Raw genomic sequence first — 20067 nt, 5'->3', positions numbered from 1 at the left:
TATAAGCCCAGTGTTTTAACTTTCTGTGATGCTGTGTGTCTCTGTGTCTTCAGTCTCTGTTGATTGTGTGACTGTGACGTCTCTGTAGCGGCTCCTTATTCACCATCAGCTGATCCTGAGGAAACTGGACTGACGTCTAAATACTGAGAGTCTACAATAAAACACACAGACAGTCACATATGAGTATGAGACATTACTGCTGTCACATCACATCAGCAGATCCATTTCAGAAAAACACAGTATATTCATATTACAGCCAGAGATATGAATGAACAACTGATCATAGATTAATAACAGTGAATGATCAACAACTCTCTCTTATCATTTACACACAGAGACACTGGAAGAGATGAAAATATCAATATATTCATAGATCACAGAATTAAACAGTTTAATGTACTGGGACTAAACTGAAGCTGAATTATTATCTTATATTCTCCAATTACACACATATGAGGCCTGTTACTCACCTTTGGCCATTTTAAAAGATTTAAATAATAATAAACTCACAATAGTATAATGTCTCCAGTTTATAATGTGGATCATCTTTAAGATCAGAGAGTAACTTCACTCCTGATTCTCCGAGTTTATTCTTAGACAGATCCAGGTGTCTCAGGTGTGAGGGGTTTGATCTCAGAGCTGAAGCCAGAGCAGCACAACCTTCATCTGTGACGCCACAATTATTCAACCTGTAGAGAACAATGACACACTCTTCACTCTCAGATCAGATCAGTTTAGCTGTTAATACATTAATAAAGAGAAAGAACAAATCAATGTGTGACGCATCATTGGACTGAGATTTAAAATGACAAAGAACAAAAAAACATGATCATAAATCATTTAAAGCCTCATTCAATAAAAATAAGTAATATTTCTTTATTGCACTGTCAGTATTTTTAACCAAATTGTCTGTTTTATGTAGATTCATACATGTATTCATACAAATCTGTTTAATCACACTATTCATTACACTGTTACTTTGATCTATATTAATGTGTGTGTGTGTGTGTGTGTGTGTGTAACCCAAGGACAGCAAAACATGAGATCAGCTACACTGTGAGATATTATTTATACTTAGTGTAAATTGTGGCAGATAGTACTTACACCTCAATGTATTGCAGTGATTTACAAAACAGTACGTAATAACATATTCTTTATATGATTCTCTTCATTATAAACAGATGCTGTCTTATAGTGTGGTTACTTGTGTGTATTCCTAAAGCCCCCGCTACACCTGCTCCTAATCACATTGAAGCTGCTGATCAGTAAAGCTGTTCTTGAAGCTGCAGGAAGAGACTCACGCTTTTGAGTTTGAGAACAATATGAGCTGCATGTGTTTGATTCACCAGAACATCTGATCAACGTGAGGACACCACATATAACTTTAATTATATACATATTAGACATTTTATAATATTTTCTTATGTTTTCTTTAGGGCTGAAACGATTCCTCGAGTAACTCGATTACAAAAAAATCATCTCGAGGCTTCGTTTAGTCCATTTACTGTAACTACACACAGAACACTGTGTTTCTCCACGGACCGTTATTACTGACGCACTGATATTAGTCATGTTCAATACTATTTAGGGCAGATAGACACCACAGTCGCCAAGTCCACGTATTATATGCGACTTTGGGCTTCTTTTTTTGTAAAGTTGCTTGAAAAAAATCCCTGGTCGCGGGTTACGGTTCTTTGGGCTTATTTAAAAAATATGGTTGCTTGTTGGGGAAATCTGACAAGCAACTTGGTTTCTTTATTTATGTTCGCCGTATTCTCCAGTGCATTGATTAACACTCTGTCAACCAGTGCAATAATATAAGTGCCGTAGCGTAATTTGCCATATGTTGCACCCCCTCATTGGAGAAAAATCACATTGAATAAGGCGGCGCGTGACTCTGTAATCCAAGCGATGATAGATGTAGACGTATAGGAGTGTCACGCGGTGGTGGTTGTAGTAGGAGGCAGAGACGGAGTAAACGTAAAGAGGTATTTAATGAGCATCAACACACATAGACTACCATTGAAAATAACATCAATCCAAGACAAAGACTGGAGAGAACTGAGGACTTATAAAGACAGGGAACAAAGGATCAAACAAGATGATTAATACAAAACAGCTGATAAGACTAAACGACGATTAACTAATAACAGGAACTACCAAATAAAGAAAAACAGGAACATACATGTGACGAGGAGTGGGACGATTTTCTTTCAGCCTAATTTTTACAATGTTTTTGTAATGTATTAATTATCACGGGCTGTAATAAAAAACAAGTAGTCATATCCTAATACTGAGTAAATACATTTGGTTTGAATAGCCTGGTATGGCAAGATGTCTTAAAATGCATTTCTTTTTTTTAACATTTAAACTCAGACCACATTATTAGATTACCTTTTGACTTCATGAACACACATAAATGACAGCTTAATGATTTTTATCTTTTTTAGCATATTTTTAATACTATTATATAATATAATGTTTTCTTTTTAATATAATATAATATTTTTTATATATTTTTCTATAATATTTATTTGGCATTTAGTATTTTTATGTAATTTACTTGATAGTTATGTATACATTATTTTATTTTTAATATATGTTTTTGACCTCAGAATAAAGCGCTTTCTCTCTGTACATGGCTGCGGGGACGAGCAGTTTTGTGGTGCTTGGAATTCTTTATAATTAATTAAAAACAAATATTGCCACATTGACGGCTCAAGAAAGTGTAATTGTTCAAATAACACATTGTTTCATTTTAAAACATAAAAAAAAATTGTAACCAAGTGTTTTTCAAGTGTAATATTTCTGTAAAGGCTACAGGGACAGAAAAATGGACATTTCCATAGAATGACTCCTATATATTTCAGGCTATAAATATGTGGCTATGTTATGGAATAAATTAGAAGAAATGCAGATTTGTACTCGGGTTGGTCGCCTCAAAAGCGCACTGTTCTTACTCTCACACTTATCTGACTGGTTTCTTTAGTTATTTTGTCTGCTAACAGTCAAGCCTTTGCTAACAAGACGAGCTATTAGCACTTAGTGTAAACAGACAATCCATTTAAAGGTTTAACATGAACACAGAAGTCCACACATGTACAAGAAACAAAGCCACACAATGTTTTACTTTCTGTATCTCTGTATCTTGATTGACAGTTGTCTCATCCAATCAGTAGTAAGTATTCCATTCACAAACAATACCTAATTTTTACATTTTATCTGACTTCTCATTGTGTTTTCAGACTTTTTTGGGTGATTTGTTTTTCACTTCACAAATACTTTACAGTGTGTCATATATAATCTTACCACAGTGTCTCCAGTTTACAGTCAGGATCCTGTAGTACATCAGAGAGCAGATTCACTGATTTTCTGAGTTTATTCCGAGACAGATTCAGGTCTCTCAGGTGTGAGGGGTTTGATCTCAGAGCTGAAGCCAGAGCAGCACAACCTTCATCTGTGACACCACAATTATTCAACCTGTAGAGAACAATGACACATTCTTCACTCTCAGATCAGATCAGTTTAGCTGTGAATCCATTAATAAAGAGAAAGTACAAATCAATGTGTGACGCATCATTGGACAGATTTAAAATGACAAAGAACAAAAAAACATGATCATAAATCATTTAAAACCTCATTCAATAAAAATAAGGAATATTTATTTATTGCACTGTCAGTATTTTTAACCAAATTGTCTGTTTTATGTAGATTCATACATGTATCCATACAAATCTGTTTAATCACACTATTCATTACACTGTTACTTTGATCTATATTAATGTGTGTGTGTGTGTGTGTGTGTGTGTGCGCATGTTTATGTGGTTTACAGGGACACAAATTTGTATAATAACATGGGTATGACAGAGGTATTACAATTTGAAGGTGGTTTATGAGGACACTGCCTATGTCCCCGTAAATCAAAAGGCTTAAAAAACATACTAAATGGTGTTTTTTTTTAATCTAAAAATGCAGACAGTCTCCTGTAAGGGGTAGGTTTAGGTGTAGGGTTGGTGTAGGACAATAGCACATACAGTTTGTACAGTATAAAAACCATTACGCCTATGGAGAGTCCCCGTAAACCACATAAACCAACGTGTGTGTGTGTGAGTGTGTGTGTGTGTGTGTGTGTAACCCAAGGACAGCAAAACCTGAGATCAGCTACACTGTGAGATATTATTTATACTTAGTGTAAATTGTGGCAGATAGTTCTTACACCTCAATGTATTGCAGTGATTTACAAAACAGTACGTAATAACATATTCTTTATATGATTCTCTTCATTATAAACAGATGCTGGCTTATAGTGTGGTTACTTGTGTGTATTCCTAAAGCCCCCGCTACACCTGCTCCTAATCACACTGAAGCTGCTGATCAGTAAAGCTGTTCTTGAAGCTGCAGGAAGAGACTCACGCTTTTGAGTTTGAGAACAATATGAGCTGCATGTGTTTGATTCACCAGAACATCTGATCAACGTGAGGACACCACATATAACTTTAATTATATACATATTAGACGTTTTATTTCCATGTTTTTAATAATTTTTTATGTTTTCTTTAATATAAACCCCTCTCTGAGCTAATATACAACGGAATAAATGAGAAGAAATGCAGATTTGTACTCGGGTTGGTCGTCTCAAAAGCGCACTGTCCTTACTCTCTCACTTATCTGACTGGTTTCTTTAGTAATTTTGTCTGCTAACAGTCAAGCCTTTGCTAACAAGACGGCTATTAGCACTTAGTGTAAACAGACAATCTAGGGGTTACCCCGAATAGTCGACGATTCGATGCTTCGATTCGAGGAGCCTGATTCGACTCACAGTCGAATATTCGCGGGGTGTTATGATCGTGCCATTTTAGCTATAGGGGGGTGCTCAATGTCTGATTTCACATAGAAATGCCGGTTTTCTCCCAATAAGTTTATACACAGCCTATTATGATAATGCTGTAAATAAAAATCTGAAAAGAAAAAAAGCTTTAAATAAATATTTTAACGTGCGTGAATAAATCCAACCACCCCTATAGATTTAAATTTCACTTTCCATAATCCGTGACCGACAGAGGAGCATCTTGGCGGCAAGGATTTAAAACTTTAACAAGACTCAAACTGACACAGGCAGAGCGAAAGACTGTATTTTTTTTTTCGATCAGGTAGGATACAAGTGATTTCAAAACATTTTAGCCGGTTTATATAGGCTATATCGTTTATATATTATTTATCTCGTATAAGATGCATTTTGTTGAGTCGCTGCAGTAGCCTAAAGTGCTACATTGTACGGTGATTATCTCTTCAGCACGCAGGACAAACAACTATGCAGAATATTAATGACTATGACTGGGACTGTCATATACACATAACATTATAATGAGAACAGTATAAACGCTGTGAATAAAACGCTGTGAATTTTTTGAATTTACCGTATTGACCCGAATATAAGACGATGTTTTTTTCTTGGAAATACATCTGAAAAAACGCGGTCATCTTATATTCGGGGTCTAGACTTTGACATGTCAATAATACACCCACAACAATAGGTGGCGCCAAACACGCTTAACGAGTGTGCCATGAAATATGTAATGTAATGTGTGCTGTAAAGATCGCGAGTGAAAACAAAAGAAAAAGAAAAGCTTACAGCGGCACGAGTCGTGACTGTCATGTTAGCCAGATGGGACCAAACTTCCTCTGTAAGTGATTTTAAAACATAAGACAGTACCCAGATATGAAGACTACAATAAGATTTCACTTCTACTGTTAATAAAATTGTGGTAGGCTGGGGATCACGTGACCCTTCGACGGCGATGCAAGCTTAGTCTTTCGCTCTGCTCACTTTGCCACATATTATATGATCCTGTCAGTAAAATTTGAACCAATCTGCATTGGACCCATCATGAGTGCTAAGGCAAACAAAGGGGATCGGAAAAGAGAGATTGAGCAATCGCCAATGAAGAAAAAATTCAGAGATTCCGCCATCTCCAGAGAAGACCTTGACGATGCTTTCACTAGCCGTATTGAACTAGCATTTAAAGAGCAGCAAAGCACTTTGAATTCGGTTGTGAATTCGGCAGTAAGAGATGCGATGGACTCTGTAATGATTCCAGCATTGCGCGAACTGCGTGAGGACATACAAGCGACCAACAAGTCTGTTAAAGAGCTAAGAGAGGAGTTTGAGGCCATAGCTACCGCGGCGAAGCAGACACGTGACCGCGTTGATTCTGTTCAAGCAGATGCACGTGAGGATAGGAGGGCAGTCAAGGACGTAAGAAATCAGCTGGAGCGACTCACCGAGAAGATGACAGATATGGAGGACAGGTGCAGGAGGAACAACGTACGACTGGTGGGGCTGCCAGAGGGGGCTGAGGGATCCGACGCGGCTGGTTTCCTCAGAGTTAATCTTCCCAAGTGGATTCCTTCCTTGAGGGGCCGTGACATTGAGATTGACCGGGCGCACCGCGTGTATGACGGAGGGATAGGCTCCGATCGGCCGCGCACTCTTATTTTTCGTGTACTGAGATGGCATGACAGATCAGATATCCTGAAGGGTGCTCGGCAGGCCTATCCGGTGAAATGCGCACAGAACAATGTCACACTGCTATTTTTTCCCGACTTTAGTCCAGCTACAGCGATCAGGAGAAAGGCATTTGGTCCGGTTTTGAAGAAGATGACAGCGCTTGGCCTCCAGCCCTTCCTCATCTATCCGGCGGTGGTTAAACTACGGCACAAAGGGGAACAGAAAAGCTTTGATTCCCCTCAGAAAGCGGAGGATTTTATCAGCTCCCTGTCTCAGCAGAAGACATATGCCGCGGCTTTGCGGGGCGGCGACGGGGGAACAGCGGCCGCTGTCTCTCCGGTCCAACGGAAGGAACTTGATGGCCGGGATGGACATGGTTCTAGCTGCCCAGTAGGGGATGGTGGTAGGATGGACATGGACGCTTGCTAACTCTATTTTTTGCTTTTTCTTCTCTCCTGGCAATTAATGACATATTTAAAGGTTTTTACATGAATCTGTATAAAGCCGAAACAGATTTTGATGAACCAATTTGTAAGCAGTATTTAGATAAATTGGAACTGCCTCGAATCTCACAGGTGGATAAAGAATCTTTGGAGGCCCCATTAAGTTTGGAGGAGCTGCACGTCTCTCTAAAAAGCCTTCAAAAGGGCAAATCGCCAGGTCTAGATGGTCTCCCCCCTGAATTATATTTAGAAATTTGGGATTTGGTAGGGACACTTATGCTTAATTCATTTAATTTTGCAATTGAACATGGGGTATTTCATAGAGATCAAAAAACATCACTGATTTCATTACTTCTTAAAAAAGGGAAAGACCCATTAGATTGTTCCAGCTACAGGCCGATTTCGCTTATCCCATGTGATCTAAAAATCTATGCTAAAGTTTTTGCTTTTCGTATGGAGAAGGTAATTCATAGTTTGATCAAGGAGGACCAAACTGGTTTCATCAAGGGGCGCAATGCATCTGACAATATGCGTCGACTCCTTCATATTCTTGATTTTGCAGACTCCCACCCGACCCCTTGTGTGGTCTTTTCACTTGATGCAGAAAAAGCCTTTGACAGGCTAGAGTGGAATTATATGTGGGCAGTTCTGCAATGTTTCGGCTTCGGTGAACACTTCATTTCTATGATTAACACATTAAACCATTCACCTGCAGCATCAGTCATAACTGGTAATATTATTTCCCCGTTCCTTTGCAGCGGGAACAAGGCAGGATGTCCGCTTTCCCCTTATTGTTTTGTCTATCTCTTGAACCCTTAGCACAAGCCATCAGGAAATCTGAAGTATCGATTAAGATTCATGATCATAATCATAGTATTTCATTATACGCTGATGATATTATTCTATATTTAGACCACTTTGATGTTTCAGTCTCTAGTATAATTAAGGAATTTGATAATTTTAGTAGTTTATCAGGATATAAAATAAATTGGAGCAAATCTGCTTTAATGCCAATTAACAATGTTAAAGTTAATTCTTCTATTCCTCATTTATCCCTATTAAGGAATCTTTCATCTATTTGGGCATTACCATATATAAAAACATTCATAAGATTGCCAGAGACAATTTTAATAATATTTTAGTTAAGGTCAAAATGACATTCAAAGATGGAAGAATCTTAAAGTATCTCTTCAAGGAAGAATCTCCACTGTTAAGATGAATTTGTTACCTCGATTTAATTTTTTTTTCTCTATGCTACCACTTTCTCCCCCTCCAGGTTACTTTAAGGAGATCAACTCCATAATTTCTAAATTTATCTGGAATGATAAATGCCCCAGAATTAAACTTATCACATTACAACATCCTAATAGCGCAGGAGGACTGGCTGTACCAAATTTTGAACTGTATTATTGGTCGTTCCAGCTTAAGGCTCTTCATAATTGGGTTGATCCTCAATCTACAGTTTCTTGGAGAGTGATTGAAGCTGACAAGGTTAAACCAAATAGACTCCAAGATAAGTTATTTACTGGCACAGGAAAAAAAGGGGATAATTATAAATTTGGTCCGGTTGTGGCCAACTCTATTAAAATCTGGAAAACGGTGGAACGTCGGATAGGAGGAACCTTCAAATTTTGTAACAGTACACCTCTATGGCGCAATTTTAATTTTGTATGCGGAAATCGTCCATTTGTCCAATCCTCTTGGTCCTCTTTGGGTGTAAACACATGCGGTGATATATATGATAACCAGGGCTTATGTTCATTTCAGACATTAAGAACCAAATTTTGTCTACCAGCATCCGCATATTTTGTCTTTCTTCAATTACGTTCTGCTCTCAAAGCGTATGGAGTTCCTTGGGCATCTCCCATCTCCTCTCATCCTATGCAAGATTGGATTGCACCATCTGTTGGTCGGCCGTCTGTTTCTTTAATATATAATAAGATTATTGATTGCATTACAAAACCTCTTTCTATTAAAACTATTTGGAATAGGGAATTATCTGACCTTAATTTGTCTGTCGACTGGGAGAGAGTGTGGTCTAATCTCAGTTTAACATCTAAAAATCTGGCTCATCGTCTTATTCACTTCAAAGTCATTCATAGAGCATACATAACTCCTTACAAAAGATTTAAAATGAAACTACAACCGAATCTCAACTGCCATATATGTAATACTACATCGTCAGGTACTTTTCTGCATATGTTTTGGGAATGTCCTGTCGTCATCAGTCTATGGACACATGTAAACCTGGTTCTATCATCCTTACTGCATATTGATTGGTCTGTTAATCCAAGTTTGTGTCTTCTTAATGATGATTCTGGCCTCTGTATAACTTCAATGCAAAAGAGAATGTTGTTTGCTGGTTTTACAGCTGCAAAGAAGACAATAATACAAAACTGGTTTACACCACACATGTGTGGAAAAACATATTGGATCCGTAGCCTCCTGCAAATAGTGACTTGTGAATGTACAACAGCACGAATCAATGGGGCCAAGCCTTCTACCATTGATGCTTGGCAGTGCTTTCTCTTTGATATACGTGACTGTATAAAGGAGTGACTTTTGTGTTTTTCTTGTCCTTCCCTCTCTCCCTCCCTTTGACTGGACTTTGAGATATTGAGTATGTGTCTGTTGTTGTTGTGTTTTTTTTTTTTTTTTTTTTGGATGTTATGTATGAAAAATAAAAAAATGTTGATAACAAAAAATTAAAATTGTGGTAGGCTATGATGAAATGGATAGACTAAATGTTATATAATTCAGATGGGCTACCTGTTATTTTTATGGTAGCCTATATCAAAAAGTGTATATTTTTCAATGTCGTTGTTGGTACATTTTACCAGTAGGGCCCATTTACCATGCTTTCAAAACAAAAATTAAAATAGGAAAAATATGTAATATAAAAATAATTTAAGAAAAAATGTGTTTTACAGAGAGAGAAAAACAAAGAAACAAGATTTGGTTTTCAAAAAGCCTTTTTCCAAAAGGTACATCTGGAAAAAGGGGGGTCGTCTTATATTCGGGTCAATACGGTAGTTCCCTGAGACACCTGGATCTGTTGTTGCGTGAAGAACGCGCCCACAAAAGGAGTTCAGAGCCGCGCAGACACGTTCATGCATCGGGGCGTTTTGTGCATATAGCCTATAAGTTGTTATATTAACGTTATGTTGTATAAATAATGAAGCGTATTCTATATGAGATAAATGAGTTAAATCCCACTGATTAAAAACCTGCTATCAAATGCTTCATTCTACATGTCATTCAGCACGCAAAGCTCAAAACAGAAATGTAGAACATTAATAACCGTCATATACATAACGTTATAATGAGAGCACTATTGTAAAAAATGTTGTGAATTCTTAGGGTTTCGCTGACGTCTAATGTTAACTATCTTTTAATCAAAACATAAAACATTCACTCCGTTTGTATCTGCGAGGCGTCCGTTACACATTTTCCCTGTGTATTAACGTCAGTAACTATGACTGTCTAATGTCTGATTTGACTCTTGGTAATGTATTTTGCCCCGCCCACAAACATGATTAGACTATCAGTCGACTATCAGCAAGATTCGAAAATTCCGATTCAACTGTGGGATTACAAATTTATTTAAATGTGTAATTTAGATTCCAATGTAATAGAGTACAAACTGAAGAAGTTATATACATTGTATTTAGCATTTATGGTGAAGATGATGACATCAGATGAACGATTCAAGAGGTCCCTGCCAGTTCCTGTTCTCTTATTGTAAGTCTAATGAGCCAGACGACGGAGACTCTTGCCTTTTGTTTGTAATGGCTCTAGGGGCCCTGGCCTCAGTCTTTCGGTAGTTAGGCTGATTGGATTAGGAGTGATTAAATCAGGCAGGATGCTATACCTGAATACTTCATTTGCATGCCTTAAGGTTGTCACCCAGGTGCTTGGTTTCCATTCCTAAGCACTGCCCCCTAAATGTATTTAAAACTACAATGTATCACTGCTTTAGTTTAGACTTGGATGACTACAGCGACACGCAGCGAGTTCTCAATAAAGAGTAACTTCTGTATGAAAGATATCCCAACGTCTCCTGGTCTCTGCTTCGTAGAAGATAAAAGTTCACAACAGATGGTGCCGTGACCCGGATAGAGTTCCAGCTTTTTCCAGAATCCAGATTGAAAACTTCAAGCTAAAACAAAGATCTGCTTCCAGACTGCATCTTTTGGAATCCAGCGAAAACTTCAAGCTGAACAAAGATTTCCAGACTGAATTTTTCTTTCAACCAAGGTTGTGGTGAGTGCTGTCTCTAATCCAAAAGAACCTTTAAGACCAGTACAAATTTGTTATCCTCTGCGCCGTCAGAGAAGAGTTAACAGACAGCTGTAGGGTTTGGTTAGCTAAGTTATCCTCTAAAAATGTCCTTTTAGAGATGAAGGTTATCCTCTGTCCAGGCAGGGAAGATTAGCATCACGTGCTAATAGTGTGTTACCCTCTGTTTTCAGGCAGGGAACATTAGCATCACGTGCTAATAGTGTGTTACCCTCTGTTTTCAGGCAGGGAAGATTAGCATCACATGCTAATTTGTGTTACCCTCTGTTTTCGGCAGGGAAGAATTGGTTATCCTCTGTGTAGGCAGGGAAGATTGGCATTTACGTGCTAGTTATTTTGGTTTAGCCTCTGTTCTTGTAGGCAGGGAAGTTAAGTGTGAAGTGTTGGTAATTTGGAAAGTTAACAATAGTTAAGCTGTGTTAACAAATGTACCCTCTGTTGATCAGAGAAGTTTTAGTGTTTGTTTGTGTGGCACAGAAGAAACTTACAAAATGGTTAGAAGGAATGCTAGGCTGATTCCAACAACAGAAAAGGGTGGTCTTGCGACTCCTTTGTGGTCAGATAACGAATTCAAATCACTGTTAGGAGTGCAAATGAACCTAATAGTCACTGAGAAAGTTAGACAAGAACTAATTCAGAAATATGAGATCCATCCAGACAAGACTTGGTCTGTAGATGAGTGTAAAAAGGTATTAGGAACATGTATTCGCAAGAACAATGTGAAAGGCATTATCTGCTGCCACAGAGAATTTGGTTTAGCGCTAGCTACACAACAATCTCAGCGTAACTCAGAGCTAGAGGAACAGAACAAAGAGCTCCGTGCTAGAGTATACTCTTTGACTAAGAAATTGAACCGCAACAAAGCTTAAAAAAAAAACTGATGTGGAAGAAGTTAGTCAGCCGGATAACAATTATCCTGATTTACAAGCTTTCTTTGAAAGAGATGTAGCTCTCCAATCAGTAATTGATGTGCCTGTAAGTTCGGTCAATGTGTGTGGTGCTAGGAGAAGATCTCTAGGAATTGAGGAAACTGAAAGTGTTCCCCTCAACTCTTCTGTTGTGCAAGTACAAACTGTTGCCAAAGCACTAGGACCTAAAGATATAGAGAGGCTACCCCAGAGCTTACCCTCAGCACGCACAGATTTTTCTGAATTTAGAAGAGCATTGATCAACAAAATGTGTCTCTACAACATGTCGTTAGCAGAAGTCACACAGCTGATGTCACAAATTCTAACTGAATCTGAATTCAACAGTTTTGAGTCTGCTGTTACTTCTGAACTACAACATGTCAGTAAATGCGATTTGAGAGAAGGTGTTTTGAAAATTCTAAAGAATATCATGGGACCCAAAATAGACTGGTCCAGAATCACTAACTGTGTGCAAAGGAAAGAAGAAACTGTGAGTGAATACACTGAAAGGTTTTGTCAGTCAGCTGTAACTTACAGTGGAATAGTGGATGATTCTGAAAGTGTGCTTGATGACAAAGGACCACTAGTTCGAACATGGTTTGATGGCCTTTTATCAGAGTACAGAGCAGCTTTGCCGTTCTTAGATCTAACATGGTCCACTGGAAGCTTGCAAAACAGCTTGGACAGGTTAGCTACTTGGGAAAGAGACTCTGATGTTAAAGCCAGAGTAAAGATTGCAGCAGCGTCCTTTAAGGTTAACACAGAGAACCGACAGAAACGTAAATATCCTAAGAAGGAGAGCAGTTGTCATTACTGTGGTAAACCTGGACACTGGATGAAAGAGTGTAGGAAAAGCAAAAAGACATTAGGAGAAATTAACAGCTTTACTCAGCTCCTACTCAGTCTACTTGGTACTCTGAAGCAGCCCCTCTCCGCTTCACCGAACTGTTGGAGCAGTTTGCTCAGGTGTTAACTGTTAGGGCTGTGAGTGCTTAATTTTCCAGTAATGTACAACAAAGCTGAAAGATTCTTTGTAAATAAAACTACAGGAAGGTTACTGTCACTTCCTTCCATTGAGAGAATGCTAGTTAAGTACACTCACAGCCTTCAAAGCTATACTACAGCACACTCCAGTCACTCACCTATCCTCTCTGGGTTATGATGTTTGTTATGACTGATGTTCCATTAGAGGATGGAGATGTCACACACTAAAGTTTGCACACCACCTACAGGGATAGGTTAGGACACATGGACTAGTGAGGAGCCCAGGGAAGAACCAAGGCAATAGGCTTCGGGGGCCAACCCTGCGGTGAACATCCCCTCATAGGCCTTCCCCATCCACTAGTCCACCCTCACCTCACTGTTCTTTAGGTGTCACAGGAATTAAGAAATAGGGAAAGAAGGAACAACAATAGCAGACACAGATTGAACAGAGGATACAACCCTAATGTTTGCAGTCTTTAGAACAAATACTGCTCTGTCTTTTGTTTTCTTTCTTCCTCTGTGCAGATACCACATGATGGCTGTCCCAAGACCCATACGCGCCGACCTCCTCACCTGCGTATGAAGCCACAACCTCTAAAAGACAACGAGACCCACTGCCGAGCCAACTGTCACGGAAGACAGAACAAAGAAAAAAAATAATAATACACAACGCAGAGAATCACATACGAGAACTTCAGTCATCCAGCAACATGATCAAGACATTCTTGATCTTTCAGCAAAATTACACCAGATGGCTAAAGATAATTCTTCATGGTTCGGAAACCTGTTAGTATCAAGTGTTTCATGCAACAAATAACTCACGCCCATCACGAGAAATGACAGTTCCAACCAGAAAAGACTATTAAGAACTTCACGGACCATAATTGCATGTTTTGTTTCTGTGTCAGCATGCAATTACATACAAGCAACACAGAACAAGTGCTATGTGCCTGTAACGATCACATGTTACAAGAATGAACTTTTAAGTGTCTAAATTTGAATTTTTGAGAGTTATTAGAACTCTCAAAGGGGGAATTGTGGGATTACAAATTTATTTAAATGTGTAATTTAGATTCCAATGTAATAGTGTACAAACTGAAGAAGTTATATACATTGTATTTAGCATTTATGGTGAAGATGATGACATCAGATGAACGATTCAAGAGGTCCCTGCCAGTTCCTGTTCTCTTATTGTAAGTCTAATGAGCCAGACGACGGAGACTCTTGCCTTTTGTTTGTAATGGCTCTAGGGGCCCCGGCCTCAGTCTTTGGGTAGTTAGGCTGATTGGATTAGGAGTGATTAAATCAGGCAGGATGCTATACCTGAATACTTCATTTGCATGCCTTAAGGTTGTCACCCAGGTGCTTGGTTTCCATTCCTAAGCACTGCCCCCTAAATGTATTTAAAACTACAATGTATCACTGCTTTAGTTTAGACTTGGATGACTACAGCGACGCGCAGCGAGTTCTCAATAAAGAGTAACTTCTGTATGAAAGATATCCCAACGTTTCCTGGTCTCTGCTTCGTAGAAGATAAAAGTTCACAACACAACTATGAAAATCCTTAGTCGGGGACACCCCTAAGACAATCCATTTAAAGGTTTAACATGAACACAGAAGTCCACACATGTACAAGAAACAAAGCCACACAATGTTTTACTTTCTGTATCTCTGTATCTTGATTGACAGTTGTCTCATCCAATCAGTAGTAAGTATTCCATTCACAAACAATACATCATTTTTACATTTTATCTGACTTCTCATTGTGTTTTCAGACTTTTTTGGGTGATTTGTTTTTCACTTCACAAATACTTTACAGTGTGTCATATATAATCTTACCACAGTATCTCCAGTTTACAGCGAGGATCCTGTAGTACATCAGAGAGCAGATTCACTGATTTTCCGAGTTCATTCCCAGACAGATCCAGGTGTCTCAGGTGTGAGGGGTTTGATCTCAGAGCTGAAGCCAGAGCAGCACAACCTTCATCTGTGACGCCACAATCACTCAACCTGTAGAGAACAATGACACACTCTTCACTCTCAGATCAGATCAGTTTAGCTGTGAATACATTAATAAAGAGAAAGTACAAATCAATGTGTGACGCATCATTGGACAGATTTAAAATGACAAAGAGCAAAAAACATGATCATAAATCATTTAAAGCCTTATTCAATAAAAATAAGTAATATTTCTTTATTGCACTGTCAGTATTTTTAACCAAATTGTCTGTTTTATGCAGATATTCATACAAATCTGTTTAATCACACATAATTATGTTTTTTGATGTAAAAATCTTGACAACATTATAAGTGGACCTCAGAGAACAGTACAAAATAATAAACAGAGGCAGTTCATGAACACTTTAAAAATTACAATTACTTAAATTCCTTTTATGCAAAGACATTTTTAATTACTGACAAACCCAAATAATTTATTCATCTGCCACTTCTCTGTCTCTGAATCTAACAGTGTCACTGATTTGATATAAAACACATCAAAATACTGACCACTAAACTCTGGACAACATCTGCAGCACTGAAGATTTATCAGCTTTTAACTTTGATTTTCTTAATGTTTTAACAGTGAAGTGATTGTTCTCAGTGATACTTACTGAACTGATCTGGATTCTTTAATCACAGGCAGCAGCTTCTGAAGAACTTCCATATTTTCAGCCTCATTCTTTCCTTTAACAAATTTATCAAGACAAAACTCATTCAGTTCCTCTTCTGATGTCAACAACACAAAAACTACAGCTGACCACTGAGATGAAGAGAGATTGGCTTGCTTTATTCTTCCAGATTTCAGATACTGTTGTATTTGCTCCACTAGTGAACGATCACCCAGTTCATTCAGACAGTGGAACAGATTGATGGATTTCTCTGGAGAGTCAATGGTCCCGGTCTTCATCTTGATGTACTCAACTGTTTTCTCATTGCTGTCAGATCCGCTTCTTTTCAGTGTCATTATTTGTTGTAGGAGAATCTGATGAGACTTTACTGACAAACCCAGAAGGAACCGCAGGAAAAGATCCAGATGTCCATTTTTACTCTTCAGAGCCTCATCCACAGCTCTCTGATGCAGCTCAGATAATGAAACATGTTTTGATGAATTGAGTTGAAACCAGTCCATAACTTTAGACCACAAACTCTGGTCAAACACATTTCTGTTGTTGTTTGTCCAGGAGAGGTGCACATATAGAGCTGCTAGATGTTCCTGAATGCTCAGATGAACAAAGCAGAAGACTTTCCCCTGATACAAGCCCAACTCCTCTCTGAAGACCTGAGAGCACAATCCTGAGTACACTGATGCTTCTGTCACATCAATGCCACACTCTCTCAGGTCTTCCTCATAGAAGATCAGGTTGCCTTTCACAAGCTGCTGAAAAGCCACTTTCCCCAGTTTGAGGATCATGTCTTCATCTGTCACCTTCTTCTCATAGTCCTTCTCATGTTTGATGTTGGTCTGAAGGATCAGGAAGCGTGTGTACATTTGAGTGAGAGTCTTGGGAATCTCTCCACTCTCTGCTGGACTCAACATCTTCTCCAGAACAGCGGCTGAGATCCAGCAGAACACTGGGATGTGGCACATGATGTAGAGGCTCCTTGATGACTTCAGGTGTGAGATGATTGTATCGGCCAGACTCTGATCACTGATTCTCTTCCTGAAGTATTCCTGCTTCTGTGGCTCATTGAAGCCTCGTACCTCTGTCACTCGATGGACACACTCAGAGGGGACGAGATCAGCTGCTGCTGGTCTGGAGGTGATCCAGATGAGAGCAGAGGGAAGCAGATTCCCCACAATCAGGTTCATCAGCAGCACGTCCACTGAGGCTGATTCAGATATATTACACAACCTCACAGCGCTCTGAAAATCCAGAGACAGACGACACTCATCCAGACCATCAAAGATGAACAACACTTTATATTCATCACTGGATATTTCCATTTCTTTAGTTTCAGGGAAAAAGATATGAAGAAGATCTGAAAGACTGAGTGTTTTGTCCTTCATCAGGTTGATTTCTCTGAAAGGCAGTGGAAATATGAGCTGGACGTCCTGATTCTCTTTCCCTTCAGCCCAGTCCAGGATCAACTTCTGCACAGAGACTGTTTTTCCAATGCCAGCGACTCCCTTTGTCAGCACAGTCCTGATGGCTTTGTCTTGTCCAGGTAAAGGTCTAAAGATGTCATTGCATTTGATGGCTGTGTCCTCTGTTGCTGCTCTCCTGGATTGTGTCTCAATCTGTCTCACCTCATGCTCATTACTGATCTCTCCACTCTCACTCTCTGTGATGTAGAGCTCTGTGTAGATCTCATTCAGGAGTGTTGGGTTTCCCTGCGTCGCTGTTCCCTCATACAGACGACCAAACTTCTTCATCAGATTTGATCTAAACATGTTGAGGACTTCATGCCTGGAAAATTAAAATACTGCATTATTAATTCAGCTAATGAGCACATTGTCTTTCATGTATTCTGTATTATAATTAAATAATATTTTACAGAAATATTAGACCTGAGATCAGTCTTTGTATCTTCACTCTTATAATCTAATGGCTGATTCACAGACACACAGCTGGACTCTGCTTCTGAACTCTTCTGATGAAATGAACTATAACAGAAAGAGAATAAAGTCAATCCTTTGAATTAGCATATTTAACGAAGCATATCTTCATATATTATTCAAACAATCAATTTAAAAAGCACTTCATGGTCATTTCATTTACAATATTTTATTACAAAAGATGTTAAATAGAAGAGTGCTTTCACAAATGTATATCTCTGTGTAACACTATGTTAAAATATCAGATAAAGATATTTAAAGATAAAGATAACACTATGTTGATAATATAAAATTACATGCTATTAGTGCTGGACAACGATTAATTGCGATTAACTGCATCCAAAATAAAAGTTTTTGTGTACATAATATGTGTGTGTACTGTGTATGTTTATTATGCATATAGAAATACACACACATACAGTCTACATTTTGAAAATATTTACATAATTATATAATTATATTTAATATATAAACAGCATATTTTTCTTAAATATATACATGGATGTGTTTATATACACATAATAAATATACACAGTACACACACATATATTATGTAAACAAAAAACTTTTATTTTGAATGCAATTAATCGTTGCCCAGCACTAAACATAAAAATGTACCTGAGATCAGTCTTTGTATCTCCACTCTTAAAATGTATCGGATGATCCATAGACCGGTCACTCCTCAGAGACACACAGCCGGACTCTGCTTCTGATCTCTCCTGATGAACTGAACTATAACAGAGAGAGATTAAAGTGAATCCTTTGAATTACCATATTTAACAAAGTACATACTCATATATTTATGACAAAATATGTTAAATTGATCTGAGTGCTTTCACAAATGCATCTCTCTGTGTAACACTATATAGCCTATGTTAAAATATCAGATAAAGATTTTTTTTTTAAATTAATAAAAAAAAAAAAAATCTATATCTATATATATCTATATCTACATATATATATATATATATATATATATGTATATATCTTTTACCTATACAAGAAAAATTCCTCATATATCATAGAAAATACTATATAGGCTACACTATTTTGACAATATAAAATGACATGCTATAATTATATTTCTATAAAAACGTACCTGAGATCAGTCTTTGTATCTCCGCTCTTAAACTTTATTGGATGATTCATAGACGCTTCACTCCTCAGAGACACACAGCTGGACTCTGCTTCTGATCTCTTCTGCTGAACTGAACTATAACAAACAGATTTAATCCTTCATGATGATAAACATTTTCTTTTAAGTATTTTTCATCAAAAACACTCCATAAGGAGGCCTTTTGACATTTTTAAAATGCAATCTTCATTTTAACTTAAAAACCTCCAGAACCTCCAGAGACTCCCATCTACCATCATTCAAGGTGATTAAATACAGTGTTTATTCAAAGTACCTGCGTCCTGGAGAAAACTCTTCATCTGTGGATGTTTGTGTGTGATCCATGATGAAACAGAATCTGATCTCCAGCACTGACTCTGAATGGAAATGACAAACAAACACAATAATTAATCTGAACGGATCCTGAGAGAAACAGATCATGAGACGCGGTTCACTCAGATACACAATGTTAGTCGTGTTAACAAATGATCAAATAAACCACAGACAACACCAAACACCAATCAAAACACGTTCACCTGCTTGAAAAAGAAAATATAAAACATATAAAATATACGTACTTTACAGGAAATATGAATGCGGAAGTCACTGTAAATCTGATCATCAGCACTCACCTTATTTACACAGATTCACAAAATCCACCGCCTTTCTATGAAGGAGCTGCACGTAAATCATGGCTTAGCTTTTATAAAAGTTCCTATGAAACACTGATATTCTGTATAGAATCGATTCTGGTTGTTTAAATGGAGAAACATCAACTCTGAACATTTACTTTCATTTTTTGTGCCGTGAAAAACAACGATGGCGTCACTTCACTCACCTGTAGTGTTTAAGGGAGCGTCTGAAAACTACAAAACACACTTAACACCTAACCCTGAGTCCCAGTGTTCATACTTATACTACGCCCTTAAAGTATTCTTTTGGTGAAGAAAAAGTACACACTTTTGAGTGTGTGGTAGAAGAGTAGGCAAGCTTTGGGACCAGTACCGCCGCTCCCTATACGCAGAGTACGCAGTTTGCGTAGGGCACCACTCCCAGGGGGGCACCAGTCCTTCAAAAAAAATAAAAAAATAAAGAAAAATAAAAACGTGAAGCGCCATTCCCGCATCAGCGCCCGCGACTGCTAGCACCTCATGTTTGCAGCTGAATGTATGATCATAATTGATTGACAACTATGTCCGTGAAAAGACATCAGGAATCGGCGCCAAGAAAAAATAAAAATAAAAAAGATGAAA

At 38.1% G+C, this 20067-nt stretch overlaps 1 protein-coding gene across 2 annotated transcripts; it reads right to left on the bottom strand.

The window, feature by feature from the left end:
- Window positions 1-6: 6 nt before the first annotated feature.
- Window positions 7-19632, bottom strand: LOC131547466 (NLR family CARD domain-containing protein 3-like). 2 transcript variants are annotated; one of them, XM_058788045.1, is made up of 10 exons: window positions 19447-19632; window positions 19110-19191; window positions 18800-18913; window positions 18319-18432; window positions 17653-17748; window positions 15755-17551; window positions 14982-15152; window positions 3310-3480; window positions 511-689; window positions 7-151 (listed from the first exon to the last, which is right to left on the bottom strand). In XM_058788045.1, exons 2-10 carry the CDS (start codon window positions 19157-19159, stop codon window positions 96-98), a joined length of 2748 nt encoding a protein of 915 aa, XP_058644028.1. In that variant the 5' UTR covers window positions 19160-19191; window positions 19447-19632; the 3' UTR covers window positions 7-95. The 2 variants fall into 2 exon arrangements, with proteins under 2 accessions (XP_058644028.1, XP_058644029.1); XM_058788046.1 differs by lacking the exons at window positions 7-151; window positions 511-689; window positions 3310-3480 and adding an exon at window positions 13099-13768.
- Between the last annotated feature and the right edge of the window lie 435 nt (window positions 19633-20067).

Source organism: Onychostoma macrolepis, chromosome 09, assembly GCF_012432095.1.
Source record: "Onychostoma macrolepis isolate SWU-2019 chromosome 09, ASM1243209v1, whole genome shotgun sequence".
In the NCBI taxonomy this organism is placed as follows: Eukaryota; Metazoa; Chordata; class Actinopteri; order Cypriniformes; family Cyprinidae; genus Onychostoma; species Onychostoma macrolepis.
This window is presented reverse-complemented; position numbering and strand designations above follow the sequence as displayed.